The following is a 13,127-nucleotide window of genomic DNA, read 5'->3' as shown; positions in this document are numbered from 1 at the left end:
TCAAGAGTAATAATAGGAGCCAGAGTACAGTGAAATGATATCTTCATTGTGTTGAAAGAAAATAACTGTCTATCTAGAAACTCTATACCCAGAGAAAACATCTTTCAAGTCTGACCTTGAAGCACAAATGTTTTCAGACAAAGCAAAACTGAGAGTTTGTCACCAGTAGACTCTAATTAATGATAACCATAAAGGGAGTGTTTCAGGCAGTGGAAAGTGATGATCCTTTTGAGAGATGCAAGAAGGGATGAAGAACAAATAAAATGGTAATAACTGTATGGTTATATGTGAACAAACAGTAGAAAATATGTCTAGTAGGGTTAAAAAAATTCCATGGCAACAACAGCATATAGGTCAGGAGGAAGGTAAATGGATTTAAATTGTTCTCAGGAGGCTGGTAAAAGTACAGAAGTTCCTTGACTTACAATGGTTAGACTTACAGTTTTTCAACTTTATGATGGTGCAAAAGTGATATGCATTCAGTAGAAATTGTATGTCAAATTTTGAATTTGGATCTTTTCCTGGTCTAGTGATATGTGGCATGATAATCTCTTGTGATGCTGGGCAGTGGCAACAAGCTGCAGCTCCCAGGCAGCCTCAGAATCATGAGGGTAAACAGCCAGTATACTTACTTTCTGCACCCATGCAATTATTCCATTTTTCACTTTCAGTACAGTATTCAATAAATTACATGAGGTATTCAACATTTTATTGTAAAATAGGCTTTGTGTTAGGTGATTTTACCTCACTGTAGGCTAATATCAGTATTCTGAGCATGTTTAAGGTAGTCTAGGCTAAGCTATGATGTTCGGGATTATATGTATTTTTGACTTAAAATATTTTCAATTTACAATGGGTTTATCAGGATGTAACCCCATCGTAAGTTGAGAAAGATATGTACTGATTTAACTTTTGATGTTTCTACTTTAAGTATGATGGAGAGGTCCACATGCGGCAGGGGTTTCTTAGGTGCTGATAATATTCCTCTTCTTGACCTGAGTGGTAATTATGGGACAGTGGAGGAGTTGGTCAGGTATTGCTTCATATTTACAAGTTACACATACCTTCTCAAAAGATAAATGCTTTATGTACTTAACTATAGGTATCTTATATTTTACAATAAAAAAGTTAAAATAAGATAAAAATTGTACACTTCAAAAAGGATAAATAGAAAATACAATTTTTAGTCCCACGTTGTTAAAATTATAACCATAAAATACCAAAATTTTAAGGTAGAAGTAGAAATGTGATATTTAATTCATTGAAAGTGAAACAAAGAGAATTAAATCTCACTTCAATGTTACCTTAAAATGTGCTGGTAGAGACTGATCCAGTTATTGGTTTCATTATGGTATCTAAATATTGATATTCTCTTCTAAAAATTTTGTAAAGTCTTAACCAACATTTGACAGTCATTAAGTCTACACTCTAACCCAGTTTCTACAATTCTATCATCTTAAATGACATATGTTTTATCTACTAAAATGTAGTATATCACTCAACAGGTCATCAACTAAGAGTTTTAAGTATGTCTTGCAGTAAACATACCAGCTACTGGGAGACAGTATATAATATATATTAAAATTGTGGATATATTTCTTTCAAATCCTTAGCAGGGTACTGGTCATTGATTTAGAACTATTCTTACTCTTTTAAAGAAGTACTTCAAAGTGGCCTGAGTTATGATAAGTATTTGAGGGCATATGTAGAGCCTTATAGGCCAGCTATTACTGAAGACACCTGTCACATAGGTACTAGGACTCACTGAGGTACCATCTATTTTTCCATCATATCTCTTGGGAAGATAAAAAGTTGCTGACTTGTTTTTGGTCTACCTAATTTGTTTGGGACTCTGTAATTAAACCAAGTACTCTTAAACCCAGGTAAACACACTGTGGATTTTATTCTCATTACACTAAATATAACTTCTCAAAAGACCATCTTGGGACATTTAATCTCCTTCTTCCCCCCCAGAAGGTTTTAACTTTTGTTAATTCTTAATTATTGTGGTTTTTAATTTAGTGGTTTGTGGGTTACTTGAGATTTTGGAAGTATACCCTTTTTACATATACTTTTTGTTTTGACATTTTGTGACCTTGGGCAAGTCTGTTAATCTCTTTACATCTCACTTTTTTTTTTATCCTAAATTTACTGGAATACAAATTTTTCTAAAGTAGTTTCTAATGCTAATATTTTTCAATTAAATGCTTATTTGTAAGGAATCCCATTTTTTCAAACAAATTAAAAATAAAAACAAAAAGGTTTCAATACAGCCTAAAATGTATATCTTTTTGTAACATCACTATTGTGCTTTGCTTTTGATGTTTTATGTTAGCTTAAATCTAGAGATTTAGTGAATAAAGAGAAATTACTCTACTCAACATATTTTAGGAACTTTAAAGGATAATCTAGAAGTTATTATGGAAAGAAGTACCCAAGACAGTAGGGGAAATGATAATTCTATTCAAATGTTAAAAACTTTCAAATAAGCCATTTGGGAAGAATTGTTTAAGTAAAATTTATTACACATTGCCTTTCTTGGATGATACTGAACTTAATTCAGTTTTTCTTTGATAACTCAAGCTCATCACTATGACCACATCCTCAGAGGCTATTGAGATTAATAATTGTTTATCTATAAAAGAATTCACTTAATAGTCAACAAATACCTACTGAGTGATGACAGTGTGCCAGGCTTTGGATTGGATTGGGATATGATGTTGAACAAAACCAGGTGTGATCTCTGACCTTATGGTATAGAGTCTAATTGGGTAAAAATGACATCAACCAAATAATCACACAAATAAATGTGAAATTTAAAATCCTGATTAAATGCTATGAAGAAAACTCACTGCATTGTTAAAATCGTTTTGGAATCAGATGGGTCTGAGATCAGTCCTAACTCTGCAACTTGGTAGCATTCTGATTTTAGGCAACTTTCTAAATCACAGTTGAAATGAGAATAGTTTGCTTCCTGGGTTGTTGTGAGAATCAAATGAGATGACAAGTGTGATACAATTTTGTTATTATTTTTTACTTGTTTATTATCTGTCTCCTCCTGGATGAGAATGTAAGCTCCATGAGAGTAGGATTTTTTTTGGTCTGTCTTATTAACTGCTATATTCCTAGCATTAGATCAGTGAGTCATAACATGGACATGAATAAATATTTTTTGAATGAATGGAATGACTTTTAAGATTTCTTTCAGGTAATCAGCATTCAAAAAAAATATTTTGTACTTATTCGTTTTTTCTCTCCCATAGTCAGATTGGTATTTCAGTTGTTGGTCTCATGGCTGTCTTCTGAAATTCTGCTTCCTCTCATCAAATTTAACGCTGGACTAGAAAATCAGATAACCATATTTAGAGTGGTAGAAGTACCTGTACTATAATTAGAGACATTCTGTAGTAAGAGAGAAGGCCTCTCTCTTAACAGTAACAGGAGTGAGCTTTCATACATGGACTTACTAAGATCTTTTTTGGTTATTTAAAAGGGTTTTGCAATTTCAGCTGTATTCTGTATATTTGGACTTACCAGATAAGTAAACTCATAAGTGCTTCTAATAAAGCATTCTCATTCTAGCTTTATATCACATTATATCATAAGTTTGGTATATAGTTAGGTTGGAAGAAATTTAAATTTTGAATTTTTAAAGTTTGGTTACCTATTCTATGTATTAATTTTTAGTGGACCATGTAGTACTTAATGCTTGATATAATTTTTTTAATAAGGTAATTTTTATAATATCCTAATGATCTTTTTCTTTCAATGTCTAAAGTAAATTCACTTAGTTAATTATTTTTCAGGGCAGCTGTTTTGTCCACTTTTTATTCATTGATGCCCAACCCCCATCTCTTATTTAATGGCAGTATCTCCCAGAACTCAGAATTGTTTTCTTAGCTTTATTAATCTCAGCAACAGGGTTTAAGATGAGTCAACAGGAACTGAGCAGCTGAAAAGATTGAGTCTTCAAACAAATGAAGCATTACATTTTACCATCATAGAGACAGTTATTGGTTTTTAGATCTCATACTCTAAAATGAAGATAAAATGTTGTAAATGCATCCTTATTTACCCCAGGGGGTATTATCTCTGGTAAAGTGAATTTCTACTTGAAATAATGGCTAGATTTTTGTTGGTTGTTTGTTTTTGCTTTAGTGAGTCCCAGAATATGATATGAAATTAAATTCCAATTAATCATTGTCATGCTATTTAATTCCACTAATGATAATTATCTCACGAAATGCAACGATTCTTTCTATTTGGGCATCACAATTGAAAAACTGCCACTAAACTGGTAAACTAATAACATATAAAGTAATTCTTTTACCCTCATAATATTTTCAATAGTAATTTCTCAGTTATGAGAAAGCATTTTTAGCAGCAAATTCCAGGCTGAAGTTTTCAACATAATATTGGGTTTCTATGAGTGTCATTAACTATTGTATTAGCTAGATGTACAACATCAATAAGGAACTAAAACTTCTCCTGCTGTGTTTTTAAAATAATACCAGTAGGAATTATTTTCTTTTGTAAAAACTTTACTTTTCCCTTTTAACCTCTATTAATATAAGTCTAAAACTTAATGTTATAGGAAATGTTTAAATAAATTGTGATGCAACCACTGGAAGGCATATCATATAACTATTAAAAAATTATGTGTATAGAAGGGATGTAGTCATATAGGAGCATACTTCCTTTGGAATGTTAGGTGGAAAAATCAAGGTGCCAAAATCATCGTACAGTATGATTTCATAGGAAAAAAAAATATTGAAGGATAAAAATTAATTTTTTTTTTTTTTTTTTTTTTTTTTTTTTGCGGTAGGCGGGCCTCTCACTGTTGTGGCCTCTCCCCTTGCAGAGCACAGGCTCCGGATGCGCAGGCTCAGCAGCCATGGCTCACGGGCCTAGCCGCTCTGCGGCATGTGGGATCTTCCCAGACCGGGGCACGAACCCGTGTCCCCTGCATCGGCAGGCGGACTCTCAACCACTGCGCCACCAGGGAAGCCCTAAATTTTTTATTAAAGCTATATTTGTGTTTAGATGATGAGATTTTGAAAAATATTTTAGCTTTTATTTTTTTGAACTTTTTTCTATTTGCAAATTTTCCTTTAAAATGAAAAATAATTAGTAAAATAGAAAGTCTCAATTTCAAACTGTATCTTATATGTCAGAAAAACAGCTCACAGATTATATTGAAGAATCTGAACTGTACTCCCAAACTATAGATTAGCTAGAAATGTTTGGCAAATTTTATGTCACAATACTCAGAAAAATATAGCTATAATATTGGCTTCCTAGTCCCTTTGCCTTTATACTTTATAATTTCAGGTCCCACTTGAAATTAAGAGCCAGAAATAAGAATGGCAAATAACACTGCAATAGTCGGTCTCTTTTTCTCTCAACCTTTAATATGAAAAGCTTTAACATATAGAAAGCATAGCAAAGTGAATCAGCTTATTCCCAGCTTTAACAGTTGTCAAGATTTTGCTACTCATTTCAGCTATTTCCCTTCCTGACACATTTTTTTCCTATGCTTTTAAAAAATAAATTCTATTGATTGTTATTTTAACTGTAAATACTTCTGTATATTTCTCTGATAAGCTTTTTTTCAACATACCCACCATGTTGTTATCATCTGCTTTTTTTATTATTCTTATATTAGTCATAATTTATCACTATCATGAAATTCTCTATATTCATATTTTCCCAGTTGTCTCAAAATCATCTTTTTATGATTTTGTTAGAATAATTTGTTATTCTAACAAATTTGTTTGTTAGAATTTTGTTAGGATAATTTGTTAGAATCAGGACCGAAACAAAATCCATATTACATTTGGTTGTTATGTTACATTTTAAAATGTAAATATTAGAAATTCCTAAGGCCAAAAAAGAAAGACTGCAATTTTGGATGACATTTTTATTTTCTTCTTATAAAATTATATAAGTTCATTGTGTGAAAAGTTAAAAATTCATAAAATACTAAGAAGAAAGTGGAAATCACTTATATTGCTCAGAGTATATTTCCTTCCTATCATTTTTTACATTATTTTCATAGTTGAGATCTATTGGAAGCAGTTTTATATCTTATTTCAAAGTATATCTGAAGCTTTCTATACTTAAAATATTTTTTTTCCATTTTAATGGCTGCATTAAGATGTACCTTAATTTTTTAGAACAGGTAGGTACCTTAATTTTTTTTAGGAGCCATATCTAATTTAGAATGCCATTTTACAGTGTACTCCAACACATTTTCTTGTTGCTACAGTTGAAGAGACTCATATTTTTGAGTAAGGGGTCTAATTTTCCTACTTAATTCCTAGAGTAGGTGAAATGGGCTGGTCGATGCACTGTTTTCTCTATATGTAGCAGATAATGCCTGGATCTTGGTCCATTGGCCGTTTGAGAGAAATGTTTATTTTTGCCATGTGGAGGACAAGTAATGCCCCTAGTGGGCCATTTCAGTAAGTTTATATAAAGTCCAATTTTATATAATTTCTTTAAAATATCATTGAATATATGTGAATATATGATGCATTAATTTCTCCAGACATTATCAAGGGAAAGAAAGGTATTAAATTCAACTATTGGCAAGACTTTAGGCATCAGGGAAAGTTTGGAAAAGGTTGCACCTACCTTAGCTGCTATAGGTTGAAGTCATCAAAGAACTCCAAAAGATCAAAGTAGACTTGAAATAGACATAAGTTATGCAAAAATAATGATTCTTAGGTGTGTACTTTTATGAATATATCCGTTTCATAGGGGTGTTATGACAAATCACCACTAAATGTGTGGCTTAATATAACAGATATTTATTCTTTCACAATTCTGGAGGCTAGATGTTTTTAAAATCATGGTGTCAGGCAGGGCCATGCTCTCTCTGAAGGTTTCTGGGAAGAATCCATCCTTGCCTTTTCCTGGCTTCTGGCAGTTCCTGGCAGTCCTTGGCGTTTTTGGCTTCTCTCCTCTCTCTTCACATGGCATTATTCCCTGGGTGGATCTCTTGCTTAATTCTGTGTCTCTTCTTATAAGGACATCAGTGATTGGATATAGGACCCACCCTAATTCAGTATGACCTCATTTTACCTAATTACATCTGCAAAGACTGTATTTCCAAGTAAGGTCACAATCTGAGGTTCCTGGTGGATGTAAATATTGTGAGGACACTGTTCAGCCCAGTATAGCAGGTGTGGGTATTTGTGTATATGAGTAGATTGGGAACTGGGGGGCTCTCATAAGTCCTTAGATAATACACATTATAATTCTCTTCTCCATTGTTGATTTCTGCTTTTTCTTAAGTGTGTTTAGTATAAGAATACATATATGTGGGGGAAATATTGAAAACAGTACTAAAACAGTAATTTAAAATTCTGTGTTGAATAATTATTCTATGCTGCTGTTCCTTGAGATTAAAAGATAAAAACAATTTCATGAAGTCTTGTCTATTTTTTTATGGTTTTAGAATCCTAAATTTATAACCAGGACCCAAAGTTTCTTATCTACTAAAGGCATTTGAGCAGAGCATTATAATGATTATTCCAGTCCTTCTAAGAAAATAATTTGGCTTAGGTAAAAGGTTATGAAATACTTGAATAATTTACTAAAAATTCTAGGCTATCTTTCACTGAGTTTATTAAAAAATAGATTGAAATTAGACTGTTCTTCTATATTCATCCACCATTATCACCACCCCCAAGATGACACCAAGAAGTTAGCTAATATATGTCCCTATAAACCCATATCTTTAGATTGTTTTATTAATTTTGATACAAGCACATAATGTTTGCAGAAATTGATTTTCGTGGGGATTTATAATAAAATATCAGTTAAAAGATTAATTGCCTCACTTCTGGGCCTTTGGTTTCTGTAGTAATCAGTCTAGTAAAATTTTTATTTAAAAAGTTCACTTGAAGTTTTCCATTTATACTCTGTAAAAGCAAATTGAATGCCTGTTGTTATCCATAAATATCTTAACTGCTAAGCTTTTCTAAGATTGTAATAGAAAACCAATTTTATCAGAAAGTCATTAAGTAACTGTTAGTGAAATTTAACAATGTTAATAAAGCATGAATTTATGACTTTTGGCTTATTTTCTTAGATAAAGCTCTCGGTCATTTTGTGCTTTTTTTTTTTTTTTTTTTTTTTTTTTTTGCGGTACGCGGGCCTCTCACTGTTGTGGCCTCTCCCGTTGCGGAGCACAGGCTCCGGACGTGCAGGCTCAGCGGCCATGGCTCACGGGCCCAGCCGCTCCGCGGCATGTGGGATCTTCCTATACCGGGGCATAAACCTGCGTCCTTTGCATCAGCAGGCAGACTCTCAACCACTGCGCCACCAGGGAAGCCCCCATTTTGCACTTTTTAAATTAGAAGAAAAATTTTAAACTTTATCCATGCCTTCTCTTTACAAATCAAAACACCTTATAGCTCTCATCTGCTTAGTATTCTTATAAATTTATAATGGGCATATATGATTATAGATAAAATAAGGTACATCATATCTTACCATCAGAAACTAACTTTTTAAACCAAAGTTAGAGATTTAGAATGGAACTCAAGGCAGTGTAAATATGTAACTTATTTTTCTTAAAGGTCTCTTGTAGCCTTCTGTTTAGAGCTTCTTTTGGGTCTTAAACTAGAATGTTCCATGTTTACTCATTCACTAAACTAATTATTTAGGTGTAGTATGTGGTGTTATACATGCACTTTGCAAAGCACTGAGCTGGAGTGGGTAAATCTGCAAATATATATGTTTATATTTCTGCGCTCATTCAATAAATATTTATTGAGTATTTGCTGTATGCAAGGTACAATATCAGGAACTTCTGATACAAAGTTAAACAAAACAGACACAGTCTTTGTACTACTTACAGTCTTAGAAAAGGAGAAAGACATTAATCAGATAATAATACAAATGTAAACTTATCACCATGAAAAATACTATGAAGAAAAGGTGAATGGTACTATCAGAGCTCATAAGGGAATTTGACTTAGTCTTTGGAGGGGCTATGCAAGGGCTCAAAGACTTACCTGAGGAAATGACTTTTGAACTGAGAGCCAGATGATTATTGGAAATTATCTAAGTGAAGGAGGATGTGAGAAAATTCCAGGAAGCAGAAATTATATATAATAGTGAGTAATGAGTGCAAGTTATTTGAAATGAAAGGAGGCAGTGCAGCTGGAGCACAGGGAACCAGACGGAGTGTGATTCACAGTGCAGCAGGAGAGCCAGCGGCAGGGGCCAGACCAATTTCACTATACTGGTCTGACCAGTAGTACATACTCAGTTTTATTTATATGTAGTCACCAAATTCTATATTTTATTTTGGTTTCACCAACACAAGCCATTCAGGTACTTTTATTTCTGGTTTCTTATTACTATGTAAAGTGTTTTTGAATTACTTGCTTTATCTACAAGATAGTAGAATATCTTATAGCAGCTGTAAATATTCAAAACCAATGATACTGCTATAGAAAAACCATATCTTATGCTTACCATTAAGCACTGATTCTACTTGAACCAAATAGCACATTTAGAATTCATATGTTGATTAACAGTATCACGTACAGCAGTTTCACTTGTTGATCTTAGAATGCTAAGTTGACTAGCTTTTGTCTTATATAAATAAGGTTGAAACTGGTATTTTATAGTGCCCAAAAAGTCGAATATTTTATATATAATATACTGGTATAAATGAATTTAAATTTATGTGGTGACAAGAATTAACTTCCTCCTAATGTTCTGATGTTTTAAAATATTTAAATAAATGTTTAAAAATTAATATGAAGAATGATTATAAAATTATGCTTATTTCATGTGTAGTTTGTGGCTTCTGTGTCATCAGAAGTTTAAAAAGATTCTTAAAACGTAATCGGATTGCATATTTGTTTCAGAATTCACTGAAACGATATGTAATGCTTATGTAAGAGCAGCTAATGATGTAGTGATGAGATTTTAGTCCTTTTAAAACCTGTAATCCTATATAATTTCACCCTTATTCAAAAAGAATTTTATGTAAATTGTTTCAAAACTGTGTAATATTCATGAATTATTGATTTACAGTGAACATTTACATTGTACTAGTGAACTCATGTAAGCATCTCTAACCTATGGGATATTTGTTTTGCAGGAGAAAATAGAAATTCTGTATTCACAACTTGAAATGTAATTTCCCATTAATATTAATTCTTTCATCGATTGTTACTACAAAATTGGCTAAAATTAATACTCTTCTGTCATAATAGATCAAGGTGATTTACATTTAGTTTTCTTTGTCTTTTTTGTTTGTTTGTTTTGTTTTATTCCCTCCACTCCCATTTATTTCATGGCATATCAGTGCTTCAGAGAATTTAGATGAGCTCTCTTCCTCCAGTAGCTGGTTACTTAACCAGAAGCACAGTAAGAAAAGGAGAAAAGACAGGACAAGATTGAAATCTCCATCCTTGACTATCATGAGTACAGCAGCTCGAACAAGGCCACTTCAGAGTTTCCACAAACGAAAACTCTACAGATTGAGCCCTACTTTTTATTGGACTCCGCAGGTAAGGTTGCCTTTGGGAAAACATGAACAAAGATTTTACTGTCAATATATTTCACAAGTTAGAGGATATGAACTGTACACAGTTGTTTAGAATAAGTGGGATTTAATAATTTTTAAACACAGCAGTGTATTCTGAAACTTCTCACATTTCCATTTTTTTAATCACTATTATGCTTAAACTAGTTTGAAAGAAATGTACATATCAAGTTGATTTTAAAATTTTACTGGTAAGGGTAACAAGGAAAACACAAGTGTATTATATATTTGCCTTTTGCTTAATAAAGAAAAAAGTAACAATCTGCAGGGTTGTCAGTTATTTTGGAGGAAATGACATTGCTCTCCCTTTTATGTTTGGTATTTGTTAAACCTGGTGAGCACTCCTTTTTCATATAAGCAATGAAGTTTTAGATGACCATGCTTACCCTTTTTGCAAATAAAATATGCTTCATTAAAAGCGTTCATTTTGAAAAGCATATTTTTCATTTGTTAGCAACATGTTAGGTTTACATCTTTCAGTGCATATCTAAATAAGCTGTGACGGAGGGCAAAATTATCTCTAGTTCTCATGGTATAACGTGCTTTTTTTCTATTTTATTTTTTATATGCCAATATTAAATATTTATTGTGGGAATGAATAATAATGGTGATGATTTGGGAAAATCTGGGAAATGTTTGATCAAGTTTATTTATTTATTTATGCCTTATTTTACAATATATATATATATTTTTAACATCTTTATTGGAGTATAATTGCTTTACAATGGTGTGTTTCTGCTTTATAACAAAGTGAATCAGTTATACATATACATATGTTCCCATATCTCTTCCCTCTTGCATCTCCCTCCCTCCCACCCCGCCATCCCACACCTCTAGGTGGTCACAAACCACCTAGCTGATCTCCCTGTGCTATGCGGCTACTTCCTACTAGCTATCTATTTTAAATAATATGTCAAAGGAAAGACATTATCCTTGATTTAATATTGTTTTTGATTATTACTATATTAACTATTTTTAAATATATTTCTATAAAAAATCAAGATGCTTTGTTTCATTAGGAACCAATTTCAAATTTGGTTTTATAGGATCCTTTTGTAAATAGGAACATGAATTCTGACAAATTAGTTTTTATTAATACATTGATTTTTGCCATTTAGTAGTTCAGGTATTAGTAGTATGCTTTCCCAACTTGAAATTTTTAAGAAAGTTTTATTTCAGAATTTTAAGAAATTTTACATATTTAATTAACCTAATAGGAAAATATTTTATTTAAAGTTTTTATATAAGGAATATATTTTATTTAATAATTTTTATTTAATGTTACTACAAGCAATAAAGAAATAATATATTTGAAAATTATTTCATAATTTCATAGTTATAAATAGAATTGTCTATCAAAAATATCTCACATATGAATATGCCTTAATATTCTGACTGAAAGGAATCTATCTGAATAATTTAGGGGATTTGCTCAATATTACTAAAGTACTGCATATGTCTTGATAATATAAAGATTGGCCTGGAAAAGTGTGAACAAATTTAAAACTTTCAGCAAAGGAAGAAACAATTCTAACATTGTTACTAGTAGACCATATAATTTACCATATTCCAGTCATAATGCTAAGCATTTTCAGTACATTATTTTATTTAGTCCTCAAACATAAAGCTATGAGGCATTATCAATCCCACCTTTAGATGCAGAAATTGAAGTTTAGGGAGATTAAGTAACTTTCCCAAGGTCATACAGCTAGTAAACAATAAGTCTGATTCCGAAGCCATGTTCTTATCCATTAGTACATTGATAACAACAAAAATAAACCAAATTTTTTTAATCAATATTTTTTATTGAAGTTGATCTACAGTATTGTGTTAATTTCTGCTGTACAGCAAAGTGATTCAGATATATATATATATATAGATATATATATATATATATATATATATATATATATATAACTGTACTGTATATATATATATATATATATACATTCTTTTTTTTAATATTCTTTTCCATTATGGTTATCATAGGATATTAAATATAGTTCTCTGTTCTATATACTAGGACTTTGTTGTTTATCCATTCTCTATATAAAAGCTTACATCTGCTAACCCCAACCTCCCACTCCATCCCTCCCCCAACCCCCTCCCCCTTGGCAACAACCAGTCTGTTCTCTATGTCCATGATTCCATTTCTGTTTTCATAGATAGGTTCATCTGTGTCATATTTTAGATTCCACATGTAAGTGATATCATATGGTATTTGTCTTTCTCTTTCTGACTTACTTCACTTAGTATGATTATCTCTAGTTGCACCCATGTTGCTGCAAATGGCATTATTTCATTCTTTTTTATGTATGAGTAGTATTCCATTGTATATATGTACCACATCTTCTTTAGCCATTCATCTGTTGACAGATATTTAGGTTGTTTCCATTTCTTGGCTATTGTGAATAGCGCTGCTGTGAACACAAGGGTGCATGTATCTTTTTGAATTATAGTTTTGTCTGGATATATGCCCATGAGTGGGATTGCTGGATCATATGGTAATTCTATTTTTAGTTTTCTGAGGAATCTCCATACTGTTTTCCACAGT

At 31.9% G+C, this 13,127-nt stretch overlaps 1 protein-coding gene across 8 annotated transcripts in view; it reads left to right on the top strand.

The window, feature by feature from the left end:
• KANSL1L (KAT8 regulatory NSL complex subunit 1 like) overlaps nt 1-13,127 on the top strand; it is a 176,473-nt gene that overhangs the window by 87,390 nt on the left and 75,956 nt on the right. For all 8 annotated transcript variants that reach the window (XM_081242692.1, XM_081242696.1, XM_081242697.1 and 5 more), the window contains exon 6: nt 10,334-10,538. In XM_081242692.1, coding sequence (XP_081098818.1) covers nt 10,334-10,538 — 205 coding nt within the window. The remainder of the gene's footprint in view (nt 1-10,333; nt 10,539-13,127) is intronic.

Source organism: Mesoplodon bidens (assembly GCF_964165515.1).
Source record: "Mesoplodon bidens genome assembly, chromosome: 8".
Lineage (NCBI taxonomy): Eukaryota > Metazoa > Chordata > Mammalia > Artiodactyla > Ziphiidae > Mesoplodon > Mesoplodon bidens.
The sequence above is the reverse complement of the archived record's forward strand: the minus strand, read 5'-3'. Positions and strand labels throughout refer to the sequence as shown.